Genomic DNA, 25111 nt, shown 5'->3' on the forward strand with positions numbered 1-25111 from the left:
GGGGCTCCTCAAAGCGAACGTTCTGGAGGGGCTTCTAGAGCTCCTCAGTTTGATTCTTGCCGTCCCGAGATTTTTTGTCGGGTATCAAGAGGAGAGTTCATGAGTGGCAAACATAAATTGAACGCGTATGTTAGATGAAGCCAGGCGCGAAATAGAAGTCAAATAAAGTCCAAAACAAAAAACCTTTTTTCTATAAAAAGCAACACCTCGCTCAGCCAATCATAATCAAGTTTCGTCATTTAAGCAATTGCCATCGAGGGCGGTTATGCAGGTACGGCTTCCAAAGTTAAGGAAAGAATATAAAAGTGGAACAGGGAATCAGGAACAGAAGCACAAGAAAAATACGAGATAAAACAGGAAAAACAAACCTGACTGGCCAATTGGAAGCTGTAGTTGTTGGCACCCAATGTCAAACACAAATGCTTATGCGGCTAAAGTTGATGTAGGAAAGGGATAAAAAAACTGCATGTAGCACAAGTACAGGTACGGACACAACAGAAAGACTGACACAAGCGCGAAGAAGACCAAAGGAAAGAGCGAATAAACGCATTGGATGAGACGCATCCAAAAGAGTTGCTGCCATTGTGGCGAGCAGAGGTCACGTGCCGATGGTTCGCATGTACGAAATTCATTCTCGGACTGGTACGATTGTGAGGATCACGGAGACATATCAAATACTTGATACTTGTTAGAATACAAGCAGCTGGCCGGATATTACAACGGGACGTATTCCACGCCGTCAAATTGTATGGGTCGAGGGTAGCGTCAGCGATGTATGTACACATCTAGTTATGTATGTACATACATACATACACATGTACCTCTACATTTGTGCAAGCATGGCTCGAGGGACTTAACGCTGGCTGTACTAAGCTTGTGCGTTGGTTTGGACGTTGTTCTAACTCAGCCCAGACAACAAGGCTCGTTCTTGAAAAGAGTCTCGTGTTTCTGATGCATTCATATTTTGTACCGCCGTTGTTTTGCTGCAAATGCAACCTGCAACGCACATCGAACCTTGCAGCATAATTACCGGTGCGGGTACCTTGCGTGGGTGTTTTATTTGCGTTCTTCTTAATAGCGTGTAATTTTTTCCCAGTGCTCTGTGGCCTGTCTCCATGCCCGTGGTGTATGGTGGCTCTGCCTGTCGTGTTCACAAGGTCGTCCGTCCCATATGCCCTGCTTCATCTGTTGTTGCTTCCCTCGTTCTCCCCTGTGGGCTTGTGCTCTTTGGACCGTACCATATTGCAATCTCAACCGGGGCAGAGGGCCCAGGCGTTTTACTCCTTTGGACTTGAGGAGCCTGCTGGCAGGGCCATGGGGCACGAAGAGGGTTAGGGGGGCGCAGAAAAGCCAGGCTATTCTCTTGTTATCGAGAAAAAGCGAAAGTGAAAGTGGACATGGCTGTTACAGCCGGGAGCAATGAAATATGGGGGAGGACAGGGCTATCATGTAACGGGGAGGACAAGGCCGGACAGGTACCACAATAACAAACAACAACAGAGCTTGTGGGCTCCTAGGTAGTTGTTTGCTTGGCTGGTGCCGGGGGGTGATCTCTCTGCACACAATGCATGTGTATGTGTGCCTGTAGGCCTGACTGTACCTGTACGTATACTTGCACTTGTATCCCGTCGACCCAGATAGGAGAAGAGCAAGCATTGGTATATGTTGACAGGCTGCGCTGCTTGTGTCGTGGAGCTGCTGTTCTAATCTTTTCCTCTTCTCTTCTCTTGTCTCTGCCATCCCCATTCCCACTTCGGGGTTCTCGATCCAGCAACGCGCTCTTACTGGCTTGTCAGTTCAGAAGGAACCACGACAGTAAAAGAACGACCGAGAGCATCGACCAGAATATCAGAGGAAGCGACATCTTGGGCATTTTCCTCGCGGCTCCAGGACGACTAGCACCGCGAGACGTGAGTGTGGTTAGCTGGTCTGCTTAGTCATTCGCGACCAAGGAAGACAGCTGCCATTTCCTGTTTGGTGTCGGATACTGCAACCAGCGCAGTTACCATAGGACGCACCTTCCTTTTCAGCACCTGCGTAGCTGGACTGCACGGCTTGTTAGCTCTGCCGACCGATTTATTTTTTTAGTGTAGGCATGGTATCAAGTGTCTGTCTCTCGTACTGCTTGAATTCTGCCCAATTCGCCGCCGTCTTTTTCCCATCGTCGATCGCGTTCGCAGCTTCGACGATAATGCCCTCGACCGAGCCGGCGTCTTGCTCCTTCCACGTTTACGAATAACGGCACGCTTTAGACTTCTTTCGCGATCTTTCCTGTTTCGGTTCTTTCCCGGTTTCTTCGCCAGTCGGTTGCTTTTCTCCTCTTTAGACGTGAAAACTTTTTTTTTCCTGATTCTTGTCTCGTTGTGTTTTTCCTGGGCTGCAATTCATCTTTTTCCTCATTTTTTTTTATCGCCGTATTGTTTTGTTTTCCCGCGGCGGCCAAAACAAGCATCATCGATTCCTCATTTTTTCCATCGCCACATCAACGAGCCGCCGAGAATCCGCACAACCGCCATCCTCTCCAACTTTAGGGTTTCAGCTTCCCTGTTGCTCGCCGTTCGCCGCTCGTTGCCCGCTGGATGCCAACATTTCCATTTCTGGGTGTCTGGCATTGTTGGTTGACGCCGTTTTTGCTGGTTGGGGTCTCAGCTTAACGTGAAGCTTGCCGAGCGAGAAAAAAACATTGCATTATCCCGGCAAAACAACAACCACCAAAAAGTAAACAACAACCGCCCCGAAACGAAGGCCTTGTAGTGTCCAATGCGATAACAAGAGATCCACACTTCAACTACGAATCTTTTTTTTTTTTTCCATCTTGCCCTGACGTGCTGTCATCTCGCCAATTCCATTTCCTGGTCTAGAAACACACCACGCAGTCTTCTGAGTTGATCGGCTATCGTGTCTTGCCCTTGCCCGCTCGTCAGAGACAGAGATCGTCCAGATCTCTGCAGCTGCTGCTGGCACAGCTTGCACTTGCCTACGTGACAACCCGCTGTTCTCAGAGCCGTCATCCCTTGGGCGCCGTCAACACGCACTCAGTAGTGTACACACACCACTCGAAATCCCATAGCTAATCGACGGACGAAGCTCTCCACACAATGCAAGCCATTCCAAGCGTAAGTCTCCAAAACAATCCCGCTTTCCACTGCCAGCCCAAGTCCTACGTCCGAGCCAAAGCACGTCTACCTCTCAAAATGCCCACCCTCTAGCCTGAGCCGGGCTCTGTTCCCTGTCTGCCCCTCCCTTTAGTCTGTTGCAAAGTGCTCTAATTTCGCTGGCGTGCTCTACTGTTCTTCTTGTTGTTCCTGGCTAGAAAATCACTGTACCTGTGACATGACGACACAGGGACAAATGAGGGACCGACTAGGGTGTGGTGCCAGAGAAAAAATAGCATGGGAACGAGTGTCTCTAGTTCAAACTCGAGACATTCAACTTTGTTTATGTCTAGTTACCACGAACAGACCAAGAAAAAAGCGAAGAAAAAGCACAGTCCCATCCCACAAGCGGGCTCCCGTGAAATATCCTCACAAGTCTTAATCCCGACGGTTGTCCAAGATTTTGCTGTCTGAATCTTGAACTTGCTCACGTTGGGACTTTTCTCTGTACACTGCATATCAAATCTTGCTAGACCGCTTTTCACCAGTCTGTTTTGCCTGATTTTACAACCATAGCACAGGCATCTTCTCCGATTATTTCGTTCAACTGACGTCTTTTTCTCACACTCCAGCTTGTCGGCACTAGTTGTGCTGTCGCTGCGGCCAGCTCAGGCCTGGTATTTGGTCAAGCCATCCCCGAACAGGATCGCGCCCACACATCGTACATCAATCGTCCTGCCTCAGTAATAGGCTGGCCTCGATCATCAACGCCAGGCTTGCGCCCCACCAGGCCCTTTTCCCAGGACTGCGAGCCGGCCCATTCGAGATTTTCTCGCCTATTCGTACCCGAAGAAGACCCACAATCGTTTTCTACGTCACGACCTTTCGTCCAAGAACATTATCGTCCAGGAAGCACGTCGCCCATTCCAGGGAACTTGAGCCACCACCGCGCCTCATCTCAAAGTCTGAAGCACTCGTCGTCCACCCGTCAGATCCAACACCAGTCCTCGACCATATCCTCAGCCACCATTGCAACGTCTACTCCCAAAACAACTCGACCCGTTTCTCGGCGCTATACACTCAGCAAACAATTGTCCTTCCGTCGAAACTTGCAGCATCAGCCGCCCCAAGAACAACAGGAAAAACCACTGCCAACTTCTCGTTCCCACACCCCTGGTATCGACGAAGATTGCTCTACCTCCGTTTCTTCACACGGGTCGTGGATCCGCAGACTGTCTCGTAGACCTGTCTCTCAACACGGCAGCCCCAGATCGAGTTCAGCCCTCGATACCAGTTACACTAGCAGTGTGACCCAGAGCCCAACGCCGAGCGCTAAATGCGGTTCAACCCGCCAATCTGCGTCTACAACAATTACACCGACTGGTTCGCCTCGATCACGGAACAAACTTGTGAAACGATCACCCTCTATCACCAAGGACTCGGAAGCCCCTAGTTCACGTCGACGGGCTCTTTCCCAGCTGTCAACCTTTCGGCGTCCTGCTACTAGTCACCAAAGATCGGCTACGCTGCAGAGCCTCACTAGTCCAGTTCTTGCAGAAAATCCTACGTTTGTATTGGACCAGAGTCACGCAACCAAGGCGACGGCCCTTCCCCCGCTCTCTAGGTTTCGCCCTCGGGTGCAAAAGCGGTGGTCCTCTTTTTTCCACGCACACATCGTCATGGTCAATCTGAGAAGCGGGTCCAACCGATTTGCCGAGAGCAAGAGCATCCCCGGTCGTCGTTTGACCGCCGTGACCCGTAGAATGTATGTTGGTGAGAGTGCAGCGAATTCACCGGCCTGTCTCTTGAAGTCTGATCAACTGGATTCTCGATCTATGGAGGCTTCTCCATTTTCCTTTCCGAATCCCGAGGTTTCTATTACTACACTTGAACGACTAGAGCCCGAAGACAAGCGTGAACACCCGGAGCAAGTACAAACACCTCCCCGGCCATCAACCAGCTCCAAAGTTCCGCGCAGATCACTTTCCATGACTTTGTCTTCAACTGGCAATTGGATTTCAAAGACTGGCAGCTTGCGTCGTTTTAAGCGCAGCCACGATGTGATACCAGCTGACTCTGTTGATGGGGATGCAATCGATTCCGAGGGATTTATTGGCCAAAGAAATTCTCATTATGCGGCTGTCAATACCCCACTGGACACTATTGAGGCTTCTGTTCTGTACGACAACACAGTTGTAGAACACGATCAAGCCGCGCCCCCGGAGGACGACATGGTACTGCACTACCAAGAAAATATTACAAGCGACAGGACAAACGAACAAGACTCTACTATGCATGGCTCTACATTTTCATGTAGTACACGTCTTTCCGGACGTCAACGCAATATCTCATTGCCCCTTCCATCCACAGCGGCCGTAGCATCTATAGAGGAACACGCAAAACTGGGGAATATTTCACAGTCACCAAATCCCTCCGTCGCAGAAACATCACAACCACCAGGAAGCCGTCTCACGGCCTCTCGTGCGTCGAGTGGGCAGTCGCAGGACACTTCATCGGGACGTGCTCGGTCTTCAACTATTGGGAGTTCCGACATGGACGGCGGCGACTCCGCATCCCGCGCCGACGACACTGATTTTCGCAGTGATGTTGCTTTCGATTCCCTTCGAACGCAGAGCTCTATGCCGAACCGCACTGTTGAGACACCCCTCGAGTCCGTTTTTAATGATTCACCGCCCGGCACTACTCTTGGCTTCAGACAAAAACGCCCTTCGATATTACCGGATCCTGCTTGGGACGCACCGAGCTTTTTGCGTAACAAAGACGAGGAAAATCTTCCGACACCTGTTGGTATCAAGCCACGACTTGAAGTTGTAACTGACGAATATAATCCAAGATTATCGATGACGGACGACTTTGATGATGACTGGGGCGACTTTGATACTTCTTTGGCCCATGGTCTGTCTCCGCCATCTGTGCAAGGATCCATGAACATGAACAGCCTTCCACCTAGCATGCGACAGGCTCTTGCAGGTCTCGGCAGAAACATGAACACTTTGGAAAGGACCATGGATGAACAGATTGATAGAATACCGGAACGACCACTCAGTAACTTGTTCGATTGGACTGAATCCTCTATCCATATTGACGGGGACGTTGATGATTCTCGTCCAAGGACAGTCCACGGCAAACAGGACATGGACTCCAGAGGCGGGCGACCTTCTAACAGACGAGCCCCTCTGCCAGCCCACATACGGAGCCAAAGCGTGCCGGTGGTTAATGAGTGCGGGGACAATGCTGAGCATGCAGCCAACCCTAAGTTCGGTACCTGGGGACTTGGAAGCAAAACTGCGAGTGAAGATTGGGGAGAGGACTTTGAGTTTGGCGACGAACCTACTGCGATCGATGCCAACACGGGAGACTCTGAACTCCGCAGCAGTTTTTTGATGCTGGTGCCACCCTCGATCCAAGCCAGCCAACCTAGCCTCCGCGCCCACTCTGGACAAATTCGAGAGCTTTCACTACTTGTTAACGACCTCAAGAGATTATGCCGGCATGGCAAAGAACTCAACTTGACCACAGGGACCCATCATGAGTTATGGGAGGAAGCCGAGGGCATTATAGCCCTGGCATCGCCTGATGAGGACGAGCTAGAGAGCGGGGTTGAGGCATCACAGTTGCCATCGGACTCCGCATCTGAGCTTAGCAATCGATTTTTTGATGATAGCCTCGATGAACGTGAAATCTCTCATCTTCAAGATCTCGATTGTTTCGACGGTGCTTCTCGCGAGAACGTTCTGGCGGCTCATTCCTTTGCCCGGCGTCCATCGGTCTTGTCACCAGACGATGATATCTTTGGTAGAAGCTCTAGTGTTTCTTCATCTTCACCTCGAGTTGTGTCTATATCGTCTGACTGGCCACTTTGTGGCGATGAAACTGTTATATCAGAATTTCCGCAAACTCCTACCTCGACCCAACCGCGCCCACCACCAAAACACATCAACGGAGCTGTCCGGTCGGTGGCAGCAGCAGTGCACCACAGCACCCTGTCCAACAATGGCCGTGGCAACGATGGCAAGTTCCATTTTGACACCACTAGCCTTAAGACGCTGGTCAAGCAAGCGGGCGACCTGCGCGATAGACTGGCCAATGTTCTGCACCAGCATGACCCCTTTGCCCAGAGTCCCGTGCGCAAGCCTGCTGTCCGCGCAAGCCCTGCTTTCACACAGGTCTTCAACGATCCGGCTACTAGCCCCAGCCGACTGCACAACCGCCCGCGCGCCCCGTCGACACTGAGCATCACGTCTACCGTGCCCCCGGACCCTACCCCGCCGTCGCCAGTCGTACGGGCGATGGGGCGGCGCATGCAATTGATGTCGCTCCAGTAGCAGTTTTATGGCTGTCACGCGTAAACGATGGTTACGATTCTGCGCCATCTTGGTCTCTGTTATTTGTTGTTTCTGGTTTTCATATGCGCGCGGGCCACGTCCGATATCTAACGGTGCATCCTTCTCTGGCCCCCTGTTTCTGTTCTTGTTCTTGATTTCTCTTCGTTCTCTTTTTTCTTTTCTGTGCCATATAGACTAGTCCATCTTCCACAAGCCCATCCATTATTCTTCTTGCTCTTTGTTCATCTTGTCTCTGATTGCCGTTGGTCTTTTGTGCTGTATTTCTTGCGTCTATGCCATCTGTTGGATTGCTATCCGGCCTTCCACCCCCGGCTCTCTGTTCTACCCTCTCGGATCTGTGTATGTTGTTTGCGCGCATGTTGTCTTTGTCAGTGTTTTTCTTTTTATCATTTCTCTCACTCCTTCTCCCTCCCGCCCCCGCCCCCCCCCAAAATACGTATGTACTTTTTTTTCTCTCTCTGCGCGGAATGGAGTCGGCTCTATTCATCGTTATTTATTTCCTCCTCCCATTACTTTTTTTTATTCTTTCTCGTGGTTCTCTGCTTGTCTGCCGGCACGTGTGCTCTGTTTATCTTACTGCGTCTCTCTGTCTCTTTTGCCTTTTTCTCTTCCCCCATACATATGTACGTACATGCAATACATACACCCGGCGCAACTCTCATGGGGGTGGTTTTCTTTTCACATTCAAAAAAAAGAACCAAAAACGACTTCTGTGAGACGTCGGTAACCTGTTTCTTCTGTTCTAAATTAAATCTCTACGTGTCTCACTGTGTGTCGGGGCTGTTTATTTTTTTCAGGATTGATATATATTTTTTCTTCGTAGATTGAGATTCAAGAAGCCGATGTAAAGACAAGAAACAAAAGGAAAATTGACTGTAGATCATCTCAACTGTGTTATCAGGCATGGCAGCGTGTGTAAATGCAGCCGTTCAACCCCCCCCCCCCCTCCCGAACAAAAAGAAAAATGAGTGACAGAGATGGGGAATCAGAGGCAAAACACCAACAAGCAAGAAGAGGAAAGAAAAAGAAACACACGCATCCAGCGCAAGTGCTTCTCTATCATTTTGGTGTACTTTGGAAACAAAACGCCGTTGGGATATCCATGAACAAACAACATACAGGCAAGGCTAGATAAATAAGAAGGGGAGGGGAATACGAAAGGGAAAAGAACAAAAGAAAAGAACGTGAATGACGTCAATGAGAAAGGCTGACGAGGGGACGGAAGGAAAAGAGAGAGAGACAGAGATGGAAAGAAAAGGAGCTTTACTGGCTGACTTCGCAAGCAGCAGCTAGCGCGGCGGCCCAGTCGACTGCCTGCGCGTCGCGGACGAGATGGCGGTTAGCGAGGGACAGGAAAAGTGCCTCGCCTAGCGCAGCGTCCCAATCGACCGGATGTGCAGCGCGGACTAGACGGCGGTTTGCGCGGGAGAGCGAGAGTGCCTCGTCTAGGGCTGCGCGCCATTCAGCCGGGGTTGCGTTGACGCGGACACAGCGGGTGTCTGGAGCACTGGTTGGGGTGGCGGCGGAAAGCCAGTTCACTGTGGAGGTCTGTGCCTGAGGGACTGAGGACCACATGGCTGTGTTCTGGATACGGGGTAGGGACGTGGTGGGCGCGGGCTTGGAGATGCGCATGGGAGCAGGGGTTTGGATGTCGAGAGACGCGGACCACTCGGGCGGTTGGGCGAGGCCGTAGGTTGGGGCCGGGGGAGAGCCAGTGTTGGTCCAGAGCCGCGGGCCGTTGGCGATGGTGTGCTTCTTCGGGGACCAGAGGGAGGTCGAGGTAAGACGCATCTCGTTGTCGACGGGCTTGGGAACCTTTGCTCGAGGGGCCGGGGGTTGTTGGGAGATGGTGGCAATGCTCTTTTCCCAAGACTCGGCGGCCTGCTTGAGTCCAAAGGTCTTCGGGGCCTTGGTGGAAGGAGGAGACCACATCATGTGAGCGGGGGCGGCGGCTTTGGGGAGAGCCCAAAGGGCGGAAGACGTGATAGTTAGTTCTTCGCCTAGTCTAGGGATTTGAACGCGGGCAAGAGGAGAGATCAGAGTAGTCGCGGCTACATGGGCCTTCCAGGTAGCAGGAATCTGCTTGAGTCCAAACTTCTTGGGGGATACAGGAGCTCTGAGTGACCATAGGAGGGTGACCTTGGGAGTAGCCTGTTGAGGGACCCATAGAGACGACGACTCAATGCGCATCGCATCTTCAAGAGGTCTTAAAATTTGGGCACGGGGTGCAATAGGAATTGAGGTAATAGCAGAGACATGTTTATCCCATGAGTTGGACAGCTGCTTGAGACCAAATGATTTCGGGGTGGAAATAAAAGGCAGTGACCACATCAAATGGGCCTTGGGAGCAGCATCTTTGGGAGCCCACAGAGTAGATGACTGAATTTGCATCTCAGCGTTAGGCTGTCTGGCGGTAGCAACACGGGAAGCTTGGGGGATTTCGGAAACGGCAGTCAAATGCTTGGCCCACTTGCTGGAAACCTGCTTAAGACCAAACGATTTGAGAACCGTGACAGTAGGGGGAGACCACAAAAGCTGGCGCTCAACAGAGCTTTTCTTAGGAGCCCACAGAGTGGAAGACTTAATCTGCATTTCTTCGTCAAGTTGCTTTGGGATGCTCGCGCGGACGGTACCGGGAATCTCGGCAGTAGAAGTTATATGTTTGTTCCACGAGCCGGAATTCTGCTTCAGACCGAAAGCTTTCCTCGCGGGAGTCGAATTGGAAGATGACCACAGCATATGACGCGGTGTCAGAGCCTGAGCCGGAGTCCACAACAGAGACTTCAGCTCTGAAGGAATCGGGGCTTGCTGCCACAAGTCCACGCTGTTAATTTGCAGCTCCTGGTCGTCGGTCTTCATAACGCGGGGCTTTGGCGATATTTCCAAATCCTCGACGTCAGCTTTGTACATGTCCCAAACGGTAGGAGTTTGGGCAAGGCCAACGGCTACCTTTTGGTCGTCTGCCATACTCTCCCATAGCAAGCTAGTGGTCTCTGGGCCAGCTAGAGAAGGCTTCGCCGGCACTGAGGGCAAGGCTGGCTTGGGCACGTCGGGGAAGTTAGCCTGCTCTAGGGCAATGGCAAACGAGTCTCGGTCTTGCAGAACAAACTCGGGTCTTTCATCTTCAAACTCGGCATATCCCTGTGCATATACTTCGATCTCCTCGTCTGAGTCGCCGTAATGAGAGTCATCATCACTGGGTGTTTCAAACACAAAACCACCATCGCCTATGAAAATACCACGGTCGTTCTCTGACTGGGGCAGTGTCTGCTCAAAGAATAAGGGCTCGTTTAAGGGCATGGTGGGCAATAGACTGCTGTGTCTAGGGAGCTGGCTCTGGTTAGACTTGAGCATAGTGGCAATTTCTTGGAGCATAGATTCGTCAAAGTTTTCGCCAGTGGTTTCAGTCTCATTGCCGGGGTGTTCGTAATCTTCATCCTCATATTCCGCATCGCTGTCATCATACACAGAGTCAGTCCCATCATCAGATTCTTCATTCTCGTAATCGTCAAAGTACGAGCCGCTGAAGTAGCCACCGTTGCCATCCATGTTGGGCACAGCACCTGCGAGGAAGGCGCCGTAGTCTCCAGCACCCATAGCGCCAGGCATAGTCATGAACATGTTGTTGGCGGTAATTTGGACATTAGCCGAGTCAGAGGTCTCACCCCAAGGGAACTGGAAGATACCAAGAGTCTCACGCTTGTTAGGCAAAGGCTTGGGCTCTTCTAGAATATCAGGGAGAACAGTAATGCGACGGCTGCGGCGTGGAGGACGGAGAGTCAGAGGTCTGTCTTTCTTCTCCGTTTGGTAAAGAGCTTCGTCGGAAGCTTCAACCTGGGGGGTCCACAAGAAAGAGGGACCAGGGCTGACTTGAGCAGCAGGACTCCAGAGCTGAGTGCTTTCGATGATAGGCAACGGGTCGGATAATACGCGGGGCTTGGGACGAACATCATTGGCAACGAGACCGTCAAAAATGTCACCGCGCACAATGGGGGCGTGGGTAGGTTGCCACAGGTTGCTCCATCCATCAGGGGACAATGGGCGAGCAGCGGAGGCAGTCCAAAGACGGCAAACAAACTGCATCATCAAGCGAGGAGAGGGAACAATGGAGCGAGTGACCGGGCGGGGAATATTCAAGAACTTGGAGTCATGGTGGACAGAGGGAGCCTGGATGACCAACATCTCAGACTCCGTCGCCTCGTCATCACTATCGGGAGGAGTGGGGCTACCCAGCTGCGACATGGAGATATTGATGAACCCACGGCTATCCATTTGAAGCTCAGGATGGATGGCATTTTGGTGGCGGAGAAAGCGGGAGTTGCGTGCGGCAGAAAGCTGTGCGGGAGAGAGAGCCTTGATGGCGTTTTCCATCTCAATCATGCTGGCATGGTTACGAGCAGGGGATGTGCGCAAGGTCGAGCTAGAGTCTCGCACTCCGTTATGAAGTTGAAGCCAATGGCTTTCCTGTGCTCCGATTTCCTTTTCTAAATCATTCAGGAGTGCACGTCGGTCCACATTGTCGACTGGGTTAGTGTCGCCTTGTTCAATGCGAAGCAGCTGAGCTTGGATTTCCTTCAGAGCGTGGTCAGGCGACTCAAGAGGTGATGGCTCGGCAGCGCGTAGAATAGTGTTTTGTTTAAGAACATCTGCGCCCACTAGAATCGGAGCAGGCGGTACCTTTTTACGAGAAAGGCTGTTGCTCTTGCGATGCGTAAAAGTCGGGCAGTCCTTTCCAAGTTGTTGATGGAAGCGAGTTTCAAGAATCACAGGAACCTCTTCTTCTAGCATTACCGGGACGTTTTGCCCTTCTTGCTGTGGTGAACCATTATCAGCGAGAGTTACAGTGAACCAATCATCGCGGAGGCTGTTCGACTGATCGGGAGTAACGGCAGAGTCTCCATAAACAGTGCTATCGTCATCACGGTGATCATTAAGCTCAGACATACGATGCACTACGTTCAAAGCGGGGAGAACCGGAGATGAACGCCGACGGGCATCTTCAATTGTGTTGCGAGAAGTGGATGAGCGAGTGAATCTATCATCGTTGAATTCCATAGCCGGTACGGGAGGAATGGCCATATCTTTGATCGGGCAAAACATGCCGGCGGTGCTTGCTGAAATGATGGAATCAGTGGGAGAAAGAGAAGGCATCATTGAAGTAGGAGCCGTCGGAGCGCGATTGCTTCCGTTGCTACTGCGAGTTTTTGATTCTGATGTGTAAAAGAGATCCATCTTTTCTTTGAAATTCATACTGCGCGTGTTGTTCGGTAGAGGCCGATTCTTGTCACCAGGTATGTTTCTCTTGGAGTTTGAGATAACAAGACCGGGAGGGACCTGTGGAAGAGGCGGTAGTTGAGAGGGGCTGGCGGGAATCTGGTGAAGAAGCTGTGATCGTCTTGTAGAGTCTGGCGAACGCAGGCGTGACATATCGAGAGGAAGTTCGGCAGGGAAAATAGGGCGATCCTCACCGCCGTTCCTTGGGATAGGGCGAGGACGGTGAACGATTGGCACCTCCTGGGCAGCTACTCCTCCGACTTGTAAATTGCCTTGGCCTGAAGGGGCCTGACTTTCTAACAAGACTTCGTCCATACTATAATTCACTGGTGGCAGACGCTTCATGAGCTTATTCGATGCGTCCAGCATGATGTTTTCTACAACAGCTGGGTTATCATACTGGAAATCTTGGACTAGCATCACAGTGGGCTGATCTATAGGAACTTCTATGTTCCGTGCCTGTTGAGTGACAGTAGGCCGGCTCTGGTGGCCCTTGGAAGGGTGACTAGGTAGTCCAGATGGCACGCCGGTCATCAAAGATTCGGAATTGTCCGCTCTGGGAGGTCTCGGTGGAGGATTTTTCGTAGTTGCGGGCATCTGGGCGTTCATTTGCGACTGCATGTTACTATCTGTGCGGGGAGATCGACGTCTCATCACATCATTGCTGGCAGGAGAAAGTTGCGATCCAGTGCTGTGAACGTTCTGACTATCGCCGAGGCGACGTGGACTCGGGGCGGGCTCCAAGTCCTCTCTTAACACTGGCAAAGCTCGGGCGCGGTCGTCTAGTGAGGGTCTGGAGCGTTGAAGTCCTGAAGCATCGCCACTAGAACTAGAATTGCCAGTGACTCCACGTTTTTGACGCCGCAGTGCCTCAGCCTGAGCAGCCGCCTTCAAGTCAATGGTAGCAATCTTGTCAAGAGGATTCTCGCCAAAGTCATTGAGTTGCATGACAGGCTCAGAAATGACAATTTTTCCTTTGGATATGTTTCGACTCAGAGCAGCTCTTTTGGGGACGCTCATGGGTGTTGCCACGTTGGTCTGGCCACTATAGTAGCTTCCGGATGCCCCTTCAATGCGATATTGGTACTGGGCAGAGTTTGAAGCGCCAAGATTTTGCATTTCAAATGATGTGCCATTCTGGCGACCCTTGAGATCTTCATAATGCGATGGGGGGTATGTGCTCGTAGCAGAAGAGCCTACACTACCCTGAGAAGCAAGAGTACGATGTCCGGTAGTAGGAGGGCCGCGGGGAGAGGGGGCCTCGGGGTACTTGGACTCTTTCTCCATGACAAAGGAGTTTGGCAATAAGGCAAGGCCGAAGTTGGCGACAATAGCTAGTAGTACGGTAAGACCTGTCGCAGGAAGCGCCACGCGCAGAAAAAGTGAAGTTCCCTTTCTACCAGAAAGGAGTGCTACACTAGTGCCAGTCCAAATAAAGAAACCAATAGCAAAGGCAATAAAGCTCTTTCGGCTTCTTCTCTCGTTGCTCTTCTTGTCGGGATTCTTGCGGGCAGAAGACATGATGAAGCGAACAAGAGCATATATAGCAATCACGGCATCAATTCCAACCAGGACCAGGGGGAGAGGACCAGGAACCGTAGACTCGGCTGTGCACTGAGGAATCAAGTCGGGTCTGACGAATCCAGCAAGCACAAGGCCCAGTCCAATGCGTAGGAGTAAAAACAATTGACGCATGACAGATCCCATCATGGATGATTCCTGAGCGGTGGGATTAGGGACATTGGTCACTGTCCAGAGCATAAATTGGATGGCGGCTACTCGTGCTATTTGATCGATGATATTCTCGAATGTGATGACTGGTTGACAAAATTTATTTGGCGCCAAGAACGCCATGAACTGAATTTGGGACCATGCTCCTCCAGCAATGGTCATGGTCGTGAGGGCCAGCCTCGGGCCATCGTTCCAAATGCGAGTGGTGTGGTTTTTGGTGAAAATTGGCACAAGGCCAATGGCAGACTGCAGGAGAATGCCACTAAGGAACGGGTCGATTTGGTTAGCATTTGGTCGGTCAAAGGAGGCGCGGGGAGACAAACAGAGAAAAAGCAGCCGGGATGGCTGCTCCCACGGCTTCGCCTGCGGCTTGGGCTGCAGCTTGGGCCGCGGCCTGTGTTGCTGCTGCGATGGCAGCGGGATCGGACATGTTGAAGACTTTTAAGCGGCCCCAGGCCGGTAGTGACTAATGTACAGGTATTTTGTGTTGTGTCGGTGTATATATACAAAGGACAGAGTCGACAAGCTGCCCTTTATTCGCGGATGGGTCTCTCTGCCGTTGACGCCAATTTCAAGGTGGTGATGTGTGCGTAGACGTATGTGGAGATGTCAAATCGGATCGGAGAGTCTTGCCGCAGAGAGCCCAAGTAAAGAATTAAAATGAATACGTGATGGTAGGAAGTCGTAAGAAGCGAAGAAAAGTCGTTGATGAAGAGTTTTGGGTTGAAAACATGAAAATGATAAGCGCATGAAGGCTACCAGAGACGATACATGATGATGCGGCGGGAAAATGCGAGCGTGGGCGTAAGAACGGCGGAAAGAGAAGAAACGAACAGATGTCAAGTATAAAAAAGCAACCAGAAATTAAAATAAAGCCCCGAACTTTTTTGGCGGCGCAAAATGAACAAAAAGCAGTATAAAGAAAAAAATGAGAAACAAATGAAGCAAAGAAAAGAAGATCGAGAGTGCGAGTCAGAAGTTTAACCCATGAAAAAGTGTATTGGGGAAAGAACAAACGGGAAGCTCAGTGTCACAGACCGTGGCCAGCCAATCAAAGTCCTTAGAGCAAGTCAAAAATGGGTATATGCACGAAACAACGTACAGAAGAATAGGAAGGTGCCGGAGAATTTTGCGAGAGTCCACCCGTATGTATATTGTATTGTATCTACGTTGGGCAATTGCTTCTTATCCTGACTGTGACATTCTGCCGCCGAATAACCACGCGTACCTGCCGCTTCTCTCTGTTTCAATGTCTACACCTCTATATCGTCTTGTCCCAGTTTGCGTGCGTATGCTTAACGCCATCTGACTCGGTGTCGGGAGCCGACCGGCCGTTGTGCCGCTGGTTCTGTAGTCATACAATCTCTTGTTAACTAACTATAACTACATACTAAGTGTTTTCTTCTGGGAGGCAGATCTCATACCCTTGCCGCATGCCAAACTACCGGCTACCACTCTCGCCTCTACCACTTATTTACTTGCTCATCACACTCACCGCGCCGCTCTTTCAACCCGCCAGTAAAAAGCAAATCTCCGTCCCTTCAAGTCCGACCTTCAGTCTCTCGGCATCAACATACCGCCCTTCTATATCCGCAACTCAAAGCACATCTTAATCTCCATCATCACTAGACACTTAGCGTCTCACAACTCTCAAGGCGCATATCCGTCTCTGTCTTTTTTCCTTCATAATACATGGAATCTTGGTTCGGCCCAGCCAATATTTCTCGTAGGATTCTGTATCTGAAACCGCAGACGTCACAGCTTAATCAGATGAAGGTCAAGGGGTTGAGCGTAGACATCCTAGGTAACATAGGAGAGTCCCACAACCAGCGCAGTTTAGAAAGCGCCTAGTTAATACCCTTTACAAGTAGCATAACTTTGTGCACAATGGAAGGATCAATAGCACACGCCGGAGCCGACTAAGACGGAGCTGAATTTCGCCCCGAAACTAATACACCAGCAGTCGCCTTGAAGCTTAAACTCATCAAGCTGCTTGCCAAGCTGTAAACAAGGCTCGCTATTTCCAATGCATCTGACTTGGAGCACCTCAGTTTCTACTGGCTTAAAACTATTTTATGCCCATCTTGACCTGTCTTTCTCTGCAAGGGAGGCGTGACTTCGATAGAAAAAAAGAAAGACAAATCCAGGAACGGAAGGAAGCCCCCCACTTAGTCACCCTTGTGAATGCAGGAACACCTAAACAGGGAAAAAAGCACAATATCAAGCCACACTTCTAGAACAGCTCTTGGAATGTGGCGTCGTCAACGTGGCGTTTACACGGGCAAGCGTTATCCTGTCCGTTTCAATGCTTCATTCTGTTGGCCGATCTATCTTGCGATTTCCAGAAATAAAACGGCGCTGCAACGCTACTTGTTGCACACTAACACCAGTACACGCTGCCCCCCATTTTCCTTGCACATGAACCAGCTCTTCTCGCCCAACCATGCTCTCGATTTTCTGTGTTTTTCACTAGTTCCAGCCCTAGAGACCATGGCGTTAAGCTTCAAGCTTTGGCCGTGTATAGCAGATCTCTACTAAGTTTGTATATCCAATTTAAATATAGCCCGTGCAGACTCCATACAGTTCTTATTGATTAGCCCACCTCGGCCTCCGACAACTGTCAAGCTTAAGTCCGTAAGCCAGTCTTGCTCTCATTTTCCCTTCATGGGCCATCTGCTCGAGAACACATGATAGATGTGAATCTTGTTCCTTTTGTGGCTAGATCACAGTGCCTATCAAACTCTACGCTAAAACATAAATTTTGTACACATAAACACCCGTTGCGGTCTGAATATCAGCTGTTTCATGATGTTTTTGTGTCTGGGCTAACTAGAGAAAAATATCTTTAGGGTTGTAGCCACAAACTCACGGCGTTTGAACTTTCTCAAAACACTGTGAACTGTATACTACACAGCATCAAGCATACAGCGCGAGGTACACGAGGACAAGGATACTCATACAAGTGTATCATCAACTCTCTACTATGCATTCCAAGTATACTCTAACTACTAAAGCAATGAGTTATGTTTACCAGCGCTCCCACACAAACGATGGTAGGACTGTGCGCATGATTATCCAGTGACCGCGCGCACTAGAATCACGGTACTGCTCGAGTTGACTTGTATCATTGCGTGTAACCAAGCCCGTCTCACCTACAGCTTTAAAGTCGTCATCGTGGACTTCGAAGCGCGGCTGCAGTGTCAGCTTCCGGGTGCTTGTACCGAGGAAGTCAGCATCGGTGGCTGCCCGGAACTCGATCGGCTCCGCCGACTTGCGACAGAAAATGACCATGTTAGAGAAGTCCTGGTTCATCTCTTTGATCTGTTCCTCAGTCAAACGCTCGATTTCGCGGAAGATGCGACACGAAGGGAAGATGGAGTGAATGGTGCTGACGACAGCTTTGGATGGAGGCAGAAGGAAGTCGCCGGCGTAGTTCTATAATGAGGGTTAGCCGTTTTATTAGTAGGTTGGAACGTGTGGGCTTTGAGGTCTCAACTTACAATAGCAATCACACCGTCAGGCTTGAGTAGGTCTTTAAGGCCTTGCAGAAACTCGAGGGTGAACAAGGGGACAGGCTCGGCGCCACCAGTGAAGACATCGTGGACAATGTACTCGAAGCTCTCGGGATCACTCTTGGCTAGGGCTGCGGTGTAGCTGACGGCGTCATCAATGACCGGCACATGGTTGGTATCGAGGCCAAAGTGCTCGACAGCAAACTCGTGGACAGCCGGGTCAATCTCGACGATAGTGGTATTGATACCGTGTGCAATGAAGGCACCGGGGGTGGTGCCAATACCAAGTCCACTGAGGAAGGGGGCCATGGTTAGTACTAGAAGAATCCATCATGAATATCAGACAGTTGAACTTACATAACGAGTGCCTTTGCAGAAATATCTACGATGGGCTTTTTTGTGAGGACCAAACGAACAGCCTCAAGCATCACAAAGACTGAGTAAACTGGCTCAGCCACCTTTCCACTCTTAAACTTGACCCACAAGCCACCCAAGAGACTGTGATCGCAGCGCATGACCCGGAAACCGCGCTCCATACTTTCCAGCACCGAGACATATCCCGTGACCGATTCTTTACGAGCAATAAGCTTCCAGGCGTCTTTTTCCAAAGACGCTTGCAACAGCACTGTGGCAGCAGCGGTTGGCAGATGGGTGTTAAGAATAGCAGCATGGGCCACAGCAGGAAGACCAAGCAGGAGCAGCTTCGAGGGTGCATAGAGCGCGTAGATAGCAGCAATGGCTAGCTGTATACCAACTCGTGAAGCTAGAACCGAAGAGCCAAGCATCATGGGAATTTTCGCGGAAGACACGCTCTCAACCGTCTTGAAGAACAACAGGCTAGCCAGGCCGGGCAGAGAGTCTCCAATCCAACCCGGAAGGAAGCGTACGGTTGCGCCCTCAAGAGTCGATGCTACTTCAGCCGCTGAAACAACAATCAGCGGGAGTAATGTTGCGGCTTCCACGACTGTAGGACCCCATTCGACCGTCATTAAGTCGCTCATGTTGCCTAGGACAAACTGCAGCGCCGGAATCCAGATGGCAATCACGGGCAGCAACTTGTCAAGGTCCGTTCGTGCGATGCGCACTAAGAACAAGCTGCTAGCCCAGCCGATGAAGCAACCGGTGGCCGTCAGCTTGGAATGGTGGACGGCGGCGGGGATACCACCAAAGGTGGGCGAGAGCGCCAACTGAGACACGGTGGATGACACACCCAGCATGAATAGTAGAAAGGCCGACTTGACGGTGGGTGCAATGCGGGCCAGCATGTCCTGCAGGGGCGAGTGGGATTCAGCCTTGTGCTTGAGGTCACGCAGTTCTTTTTCGAAGCGAGCAGGTGTCATAGCATCGCTGGTCTGAGACGCCGGAGCTGACGTGTTCCGCGGCTTGGCCATGGCGGAAGTGGGAAGGGATCGAAAAGAGGTGAGAGGGAGATAACAGTGCGAGAAGAGAGAGAAACAGGTTACAAAGTGAATGCTAAGTATAAAACGAAATGATGCACAAACAGTTGCAGAAAGAATGTAGATTACACGCCCAGCGCGTAGTGACGTAGCAAAAGTGCAAATATGAAGACGCAGAAGAACAATGAGGGCGTCAAAACAGCAACTCACGTTCGGCGAGCCAGATGAATAATGCAACTACCACAAGCAGATGGAAAAGTTTGGACGAACTTGCTTGGGATACGGCAAGAACAAGAGGCAGAGTTTATTGGCAATGTGGAAGCTGCTCGGTGCTCTTTGCTTGGTCTATAGTCTACGTGGAACCTGAAACAAAAGGGGAAGGCATCGCTTCCCGAATCCAGCTTCCTTCCATCTAGAGCTTTGGCCTTGGCGGCACCTTTCTGTGGGCCGATCCACTCTGAACATCTATCACGGAAGATAACCCTAGGGTGTGTCTATTAACCCTAAAGACGGCTCCAGCCTCTAGGTGTGGACCCCGCAACCGGAGCTTAGGGATGGCGAAATCCACGCTCTACCTACAACGGGCCGTGAAGAAATGAAAGCCTTGTGGAGATGTTGGTCAGCGTAAAACATTCATCTGGAATTTTCAGCTGGAAGCTGCCTCGAGCGTACACATCCGCGAGTCTCACAAGTAGGTATCTTGTACTGCGTACTGCCCCTCCTCGTTCTACACATGTTGTTTGCTGTTTCTACGACCGCCGGCGGCCCTTCCCCTCAATTCGCACATCCCCAAAGCTTGGTCCATGAGGCGGCTGGTTTCTGTGACTCCTACGCATCTCCGTTGGGATGCATTTAAATAACTCCTCTGCTTCTGTTCCTACTTCTGCCTTGTCTTCTCGAAAGTCACAATCTCCTCGCAAGCAACACAGCTTCCTTGTGTCGTTCTTAGCTGCGATTTCCGTGTTGGCGATCTCCATTGTTATTGCTTCCCGAGCTTTTGCTATATCTCCCGTCTCGCCATTCGCCGTGTCACACGCTCTAATTCCATCTTTTCTCTCAGTACGACTACAATTCCACTCTTCGTCATATCTTTCTAGACAGTCTTTTGCCGCTACAATGGCCTACGAAAAAGAACTTCAGATTGCCCAGTTGGCTGTGCAACGGGCTTCCATTCTCACCAAGCGTGTCTTCCATGAGAAGGCCAAGGGCTCCGTCGACAAGAACGACAAGTCGCCCGTTACTATTGGTGACTTTGGCGCCCAGGCACTGATTATTGCGGCGCTGAAGCACCACTTCCCTACTGACGAGATTGTTGCCGAGGAGGAGTCCGCTATGCTGCGCGAGAAGCCTGAGCTGCGCAACCAGATTTGGGAGCTAGTTAAGAGCACAACGTTGGAGGATGCGGCCAGCGAGCAGCTGCTGGGCGGAGCCGTGCCTTCGGAGGACGCTATGCTGGAGCTGATCGACGGTGGTCGCAGCAAGGGCGGGGCGTCGGGTCGCATCTGGACCATTGATCCAATTGACGGCACTAAGGGCTTCCTACGTGGCGGCCAATACGCCGTCTGCCTAGGCCTTCTTGTTAACGGCCAGGTGACGGTCGGCGTGCTAGGATGCCCCAACCTGCCAATGGATGACGCGGCGCCGCTGACGGCCGACATGAGCTCGCAGCAGACCGATTCGACGGCGCATGGCGTGCTGTTCTCGGCGATCCGGGGCGAGGGCGCTACGTCAAGGCCGCTGACTGCCGGCACGCTGAGCTCTGTCGGCAAGTCTATCACTATGCGGCCGCTGGAGTCTATGGCCAAAGCAACCTTTTGCGAGTCAGTCGAGGCTGGCCATTCGTCGCACGGCGACCAGGCGCAGATTGCGCAGCTGCTCGGCATCACGAACCCGTCGGTGCGCATGGACTCGCAGGCTAAGTACGGCTCCATTGCACGCGGTGCCGGCGACATTTATCTGCGGCTGCCGGTTAGCCAGTCGTACAGAGAAAAGATCTGGGATCATGCGGCAGGTGACTTGATTGTGCGTGAGGCCGGTGGTACTGTCACCGACATCTACGGAAAGCAGCTGGACTTTGGTTGGGGCCGCACGCTGGAGGGCAACAAGGGCGTTGTTGCAGCGCCGACACCGGTGCACAGCGTTGTGCTGAAGGCAGTGCAGTCCGTGTTGAAGATTTAGAGTATCTGAAGGGAATTATAGTAAATAAGAATTGTGGTCAACTGGTATTCAAGACCGTATCTGTACATGTAGATAGCATGAGCCGGGAGAGAACGCCACACCCCGGCCGTTCTCTGTGGCGTCGCGGGCCAGTTAAAGTGGGTCTGTGGCTTGGGCCTTTATCCTACCTGCCTGAAAGCAGACAACGAGCGGCTTTCTCTTGAGGCGAACTAGTCAAAACGTCAGATTGTGAGACGCGCGATAGACGCTCGAAAGACGCTCTATAGACGAGTGAGGCTGTGCCCATAGAAGCATTCGACCTGTCTGCCCAGCTTTGTTGAGCTGTTGAATCCGGCTTGGTCGCAATATCTCGGCCTCCCCCGACCCCTCCCCTACGTCCTCTTCCGTGACCCCGGCTCATGAGACACCACCATGTTCGCCAACGCGCTCAAATCAATTTCGGCCACCAATATCACCGGCAACTACAGCATTGCATCGACGCCCAGCTCGGCCGCCGGCGCATGGAAGATTTACGACTGCAAGAAGAAGTCGACGGGCAAGCCCTACAGCGTCTTTGTCTTTGATCGCAAGAGTCTGGATGCGGCGGCCAGCAGCGGGCTTGGCGGCGGTGGCCGGTCCGGCGGCTCGGGCTCGGCAGCTTTCAAGCGTGCAGCCGATGAGGTGGTGGAACGGTTGCGCAAGGAGGCGTCTAGTTTAGCGCGCCTGCGGCACCCCAACATCCTGGAGCTGGTTGAGCCAGTCGAGGACACACGTGGAGGCGGCCTGCAGTTCGTGACGGAGCCGGTGGTAGCGTCGCTTTCGAGTCTGCTGCAGGAAAAGGATGAGCTGGAGCGGCGCGGCTCAACGGCAGCGCGGACAAGCCGCTATACAACCGAGGACACGGACGGCGGCAAGAAGCGCAAGGAGCTTGAACTGGACGACCTAGAAATTCAAAAGGGACTGCTGCAGATCAGTAAGGCGCTAGAATTCTTGCATGAGAATGCCGGCTTGGTGCACGGAAACCTGACGCCGGACGCGGTAGTGGTGAACGCCAAGGTAGGCTGCTCCACGGCTCCCATATCTACACTCCCGATTCCTGCTAACTTCCTCCCCTTTCACAGTCCGATTGGAAGATTAGTGGCCTAGCTTTCTGCTCGCCCGCCGAAAACTCCTCGAAGCCAACATCCTTCCAGTCAATCAGCCTCTCCGAAGTACTTAACCTCGACCCGCGCCTCCCCCGCGTCGTACAGCTCGACCTGGACTACACATCTCCCGACTTTGTCATGGACAACAACGTCACTGCCGCCGCTGACATGTTCTCTCTGGGCATTCTCTGCGTCACGCTCTACAACTCGCCACATGCATCGCCGCTTGAGGCCCACGGAAGTCTCTCGTCGTACAAGCGACTGTTCGCCTCGTCGAGCTCTATCCCGACGGTATCCAATAACTTCCTCTCGTCCAAGCCCGTGCCCAAGGAACTGGCGTCAATGGTGCTGCCGCGGCTGATTACACGCCGCCCGGCGCAGCGCATGACAGCACGCGAGTTCCAGGCAAGCGAATACTTTGACAACGTGCTAGTCTCGACCATCCGCTTCCTCGACTCTTTCCCCGCCAAAACGCCACCGGAGAAGGCCTCATTTATGCGTGGCCTCAACAAGGTCTTGCCTTCGTTCCCCAAGTCCGTTATGGAGCGCAAGATCCTGCCCGCGCTGTTGGACGAGACCAAGGACCGCGAGCTACTGTCGCTCATCCTACACAATGTTTTCAAAATTGTTGGGCTTTTGCCGGCTGGCATTGCGCGCCGTGTCTTTGCCGACCGGGTGCGGCCCGCGCTGAAACAAGTGTTTTTGGCTGGGACAAAGCCGGGCGGCGAAAAAGACCCGTTGCGTGATGCTGGGCTGATGATGGTACTGGAACACATGCCGGTCATCTCAGCCAACTGCAACGGCAAAGAGTTCAAGGATGGTGAGTCTTCCATTTTCTTCTACTTATATCTAGTTAAACACTTACTAACACCATCACCAGATATCCTCCCCGTCTATATGCTTGCTATCGAGTCGCCCACGCCCACACTCATCGATATGTCTCTGCGTACTCTCGGTGCCATTCTGCCCGTCCTCGACTTCAGCACCATCAAGAATGAGCTCTTCCCCGTCGTCGCAACCATGTTCAGCCGTACCAGCAGTCTCGCCATCAAAGTTCGCGGCTTACAGGCCTTTGTCGTGCTTTGCGGCGGCTCGAACGACCTATCCAGCCACTCGGACGATGGGCTCGATGGCTTCAACGTAAAGAAGAAGTCGGCTAGCTCTTCGGCTCTGGATAAATATACCATGCAGGAGAAAATTATCCCCCTCGTCAAGGCTATCAAAACAAAGGAGCCGGCCGTCATGGTTGCTTCACTCAAGCTGCTGCAGGTTATTGGCGAGGTAGCCGACGGCGAGTTCGTAGCCATGGAGATTCTGCCCATCCTGTGGTCCATGAGTCTCGGCCCACTACTCAACCTTAAGCAGTTCCAGGCCTTTATGGACTTGATCAAACTCCTCTCTCGCCGCGTCGAAGACGAGCAAATCCGCAAGCTCCAGGAACTTTCTGGCACTATTGATTCAGCTACCGCCAAGCCCGGTGACGACTTCATGTCCTTTGGCGGCGTTACTGGCACGCAGTTCGACGCTTCGCCCAGCACAGAAGACGACTTCGAGCGCCTCGTCAAGGGCGGCAACGCTGGCTCCGCGACGGCTTCCGCTACCGCCTCCGGCTGGGACGACAGCCCATCACTTCCCATGCGCCCGCCTTTACATACACAGACACCTACTATCACTGCTACCAGCGCATCGCAAGCCACGCCGCCACCGACTTTCTCATGGTCCACTCCGCCGCCATCCCAACCTGCCGCCAAACCACCCACGCAGACGGCAGACCTCTCGCGCTTCGGCGCCCTGTCGCCATCCACCACTCAGTTCTCGCAGCCGCTGCAGCCAGCCGGCACGGGCAGCGGCGTTGGCATGGGCGGTTCATCCTCCTTTGGTGGGTCATCGGCGCCCTCGCCGTCTGGCATCGACTGGTCTGCCGCAGCGAAGCCTGCGCCTGCACCCGCGTCGTCTACATCTGCGTGGGGCACGCCAAGCATCCAGCCGAGCGGGTTCGGCGGCGCGTCAATGAATTCGCTCGCGTCGCTCGGCCAGCAGCAGCGGAACAACACGCCTGCATGGCCGGCTGCTGCACCCGTACAGAGCTCTAGCGCGTTCTCCATGACGCCTGCAAAGTCGCCGTCGGCGTTCAGTCTGCCGCCGCCACCTGTGTCGTCGTCTGGGGGCTTTGGCGCTGCTGCGCCGGCGCAGAACCCGTGGGGTGGCATGGGCGGGGGCATGGCTCAACAACAGCAACAGAAGCCCGCTGGGAGCTTGGATAAATACCAAAGTCTACTATAGCGGCCGCCGGATGTTGAGGCGGGGGAGGGAGTATTTTTTGTTGCATCTTTTTCGTTATATCCACGCTGGTTAGTGGCCCCTTTCTGGTTGGCGGGCGTGTTGTCTGCATCTTTTTTTGTTTTATTTTTCTTTTTGTGTGTTGTTTCTGCT

At 52.3% G+C, this 25111-nt stretch overlaps 5 protein-coding genes across 5 annotated transcripts; 3 read left to right on the forward strand and 2 right to left on the reverse strand.

The window, feature by feature from the left end:
• Nucleotides 1–3098: 3098 nt before the first annotated feature.
• Nucleotides 3099–7441, forward strand: BROUX77_006414 (uncharacterized protein; the record flags this gene model as incomplete). The annotated part of the gene is made up of 2 exons (XM_073751396.1): nt 3099–3116; nt 3728–7441. 2 exons carry the CDS (start codon nt 3099–3101, stop codon nt 7439–7441), a joined length of 3732 nt encoding a protein of 1243 aa, XP_073603483.1.
• Nucleotides 7442–8725: 1284 nt separating this feature from the next.
• BROUX77_006415 (uncharacterized protein) lies at nt 8726–14897 on the reverse strand (the record flags this gene model as incomplete). The annotated part of the gene is made up of 2 exons (XM_073751397.1): nt 8726–14729; nt 14791–14897. 2 exons carry the CDS (start codon nt 14895–14897, stop codon nt 8726–8728), a joined length of 6111 nt encoding a protein of 2036 aa, XP_073603484.1.
• Nucleotides 14898–17494: 2597 nt separating this feature from the next.
• On the reverse strand, nt 17495–19370 carry BROUX77_006416 (uncharacterized protein; the record flags this gene model as incomplete). Its single annotated transcript, XM_073751399.1, has 3 exons — nt 17495–17902; nt 17968–18271; nt 18337–19370. The coding sequence occupies 3 exons, from the start codon at nt 19368–19370 to the stop codon at nt 17495–17497; spliced, it is 1746 nt and encodes a 581-aa protein (XP_073603485.1).
• Nucleotides 19371–20492: 1122 nt separating this feature from the next.
• On the forward strand, nt 20493–21554 carry BROUX77_006417 (uncharacterized protein; the record flags this gene model as incomplete). The annotated part of the gene is made up of 1 exon (XM_073751400.1): nt 20493–21554. The coding sequence occupies one exon, from the start codon at nt 20493–20495 to the stop codon at nt 21552–21554; it is 1062 nt and encodes a 353-aa protein (XP_073603486.1).
• A 411-nt stretch (nt 21555–21965) lies between these two features.
• BROUX77_006418 (uncharacterized protein) lies at nt 21966–24961 on the forward strand (the record flags this gene model as incomplete). The annotated part of the gene is made up of 3 exons (XM_073751401.1): nt 21966–22589; nt 22655–23498; nt 23559–24961. 3 exons carry the CDS (start codon nt 21966–21968, stop codon nt 24959–24961), a joined length of 2871 nt encoding a protein of 956 aa, XP_073603487.1.
• Between the last annotated feature and the right edge of the window lie 150 nt (nt 24962–25111).

Source organism: Berkeleyomyces rouxiae (genome assembly GCF_048999995.1).
Source record: "Berkeleyomyces rouxiae strain 22BRR77 chromosome Unknown BrBRR77_ptg000008l, whole genome shotgun sequence".
In the NCBI taxonomy this organism is placed as follows: Eukaryota; Fungi; Ascomycota; class Sordariomycetes; order Microascales; family Ceratocystidaceae; genus Berkeleyomyces; species Berkeleyomyces rouxiae.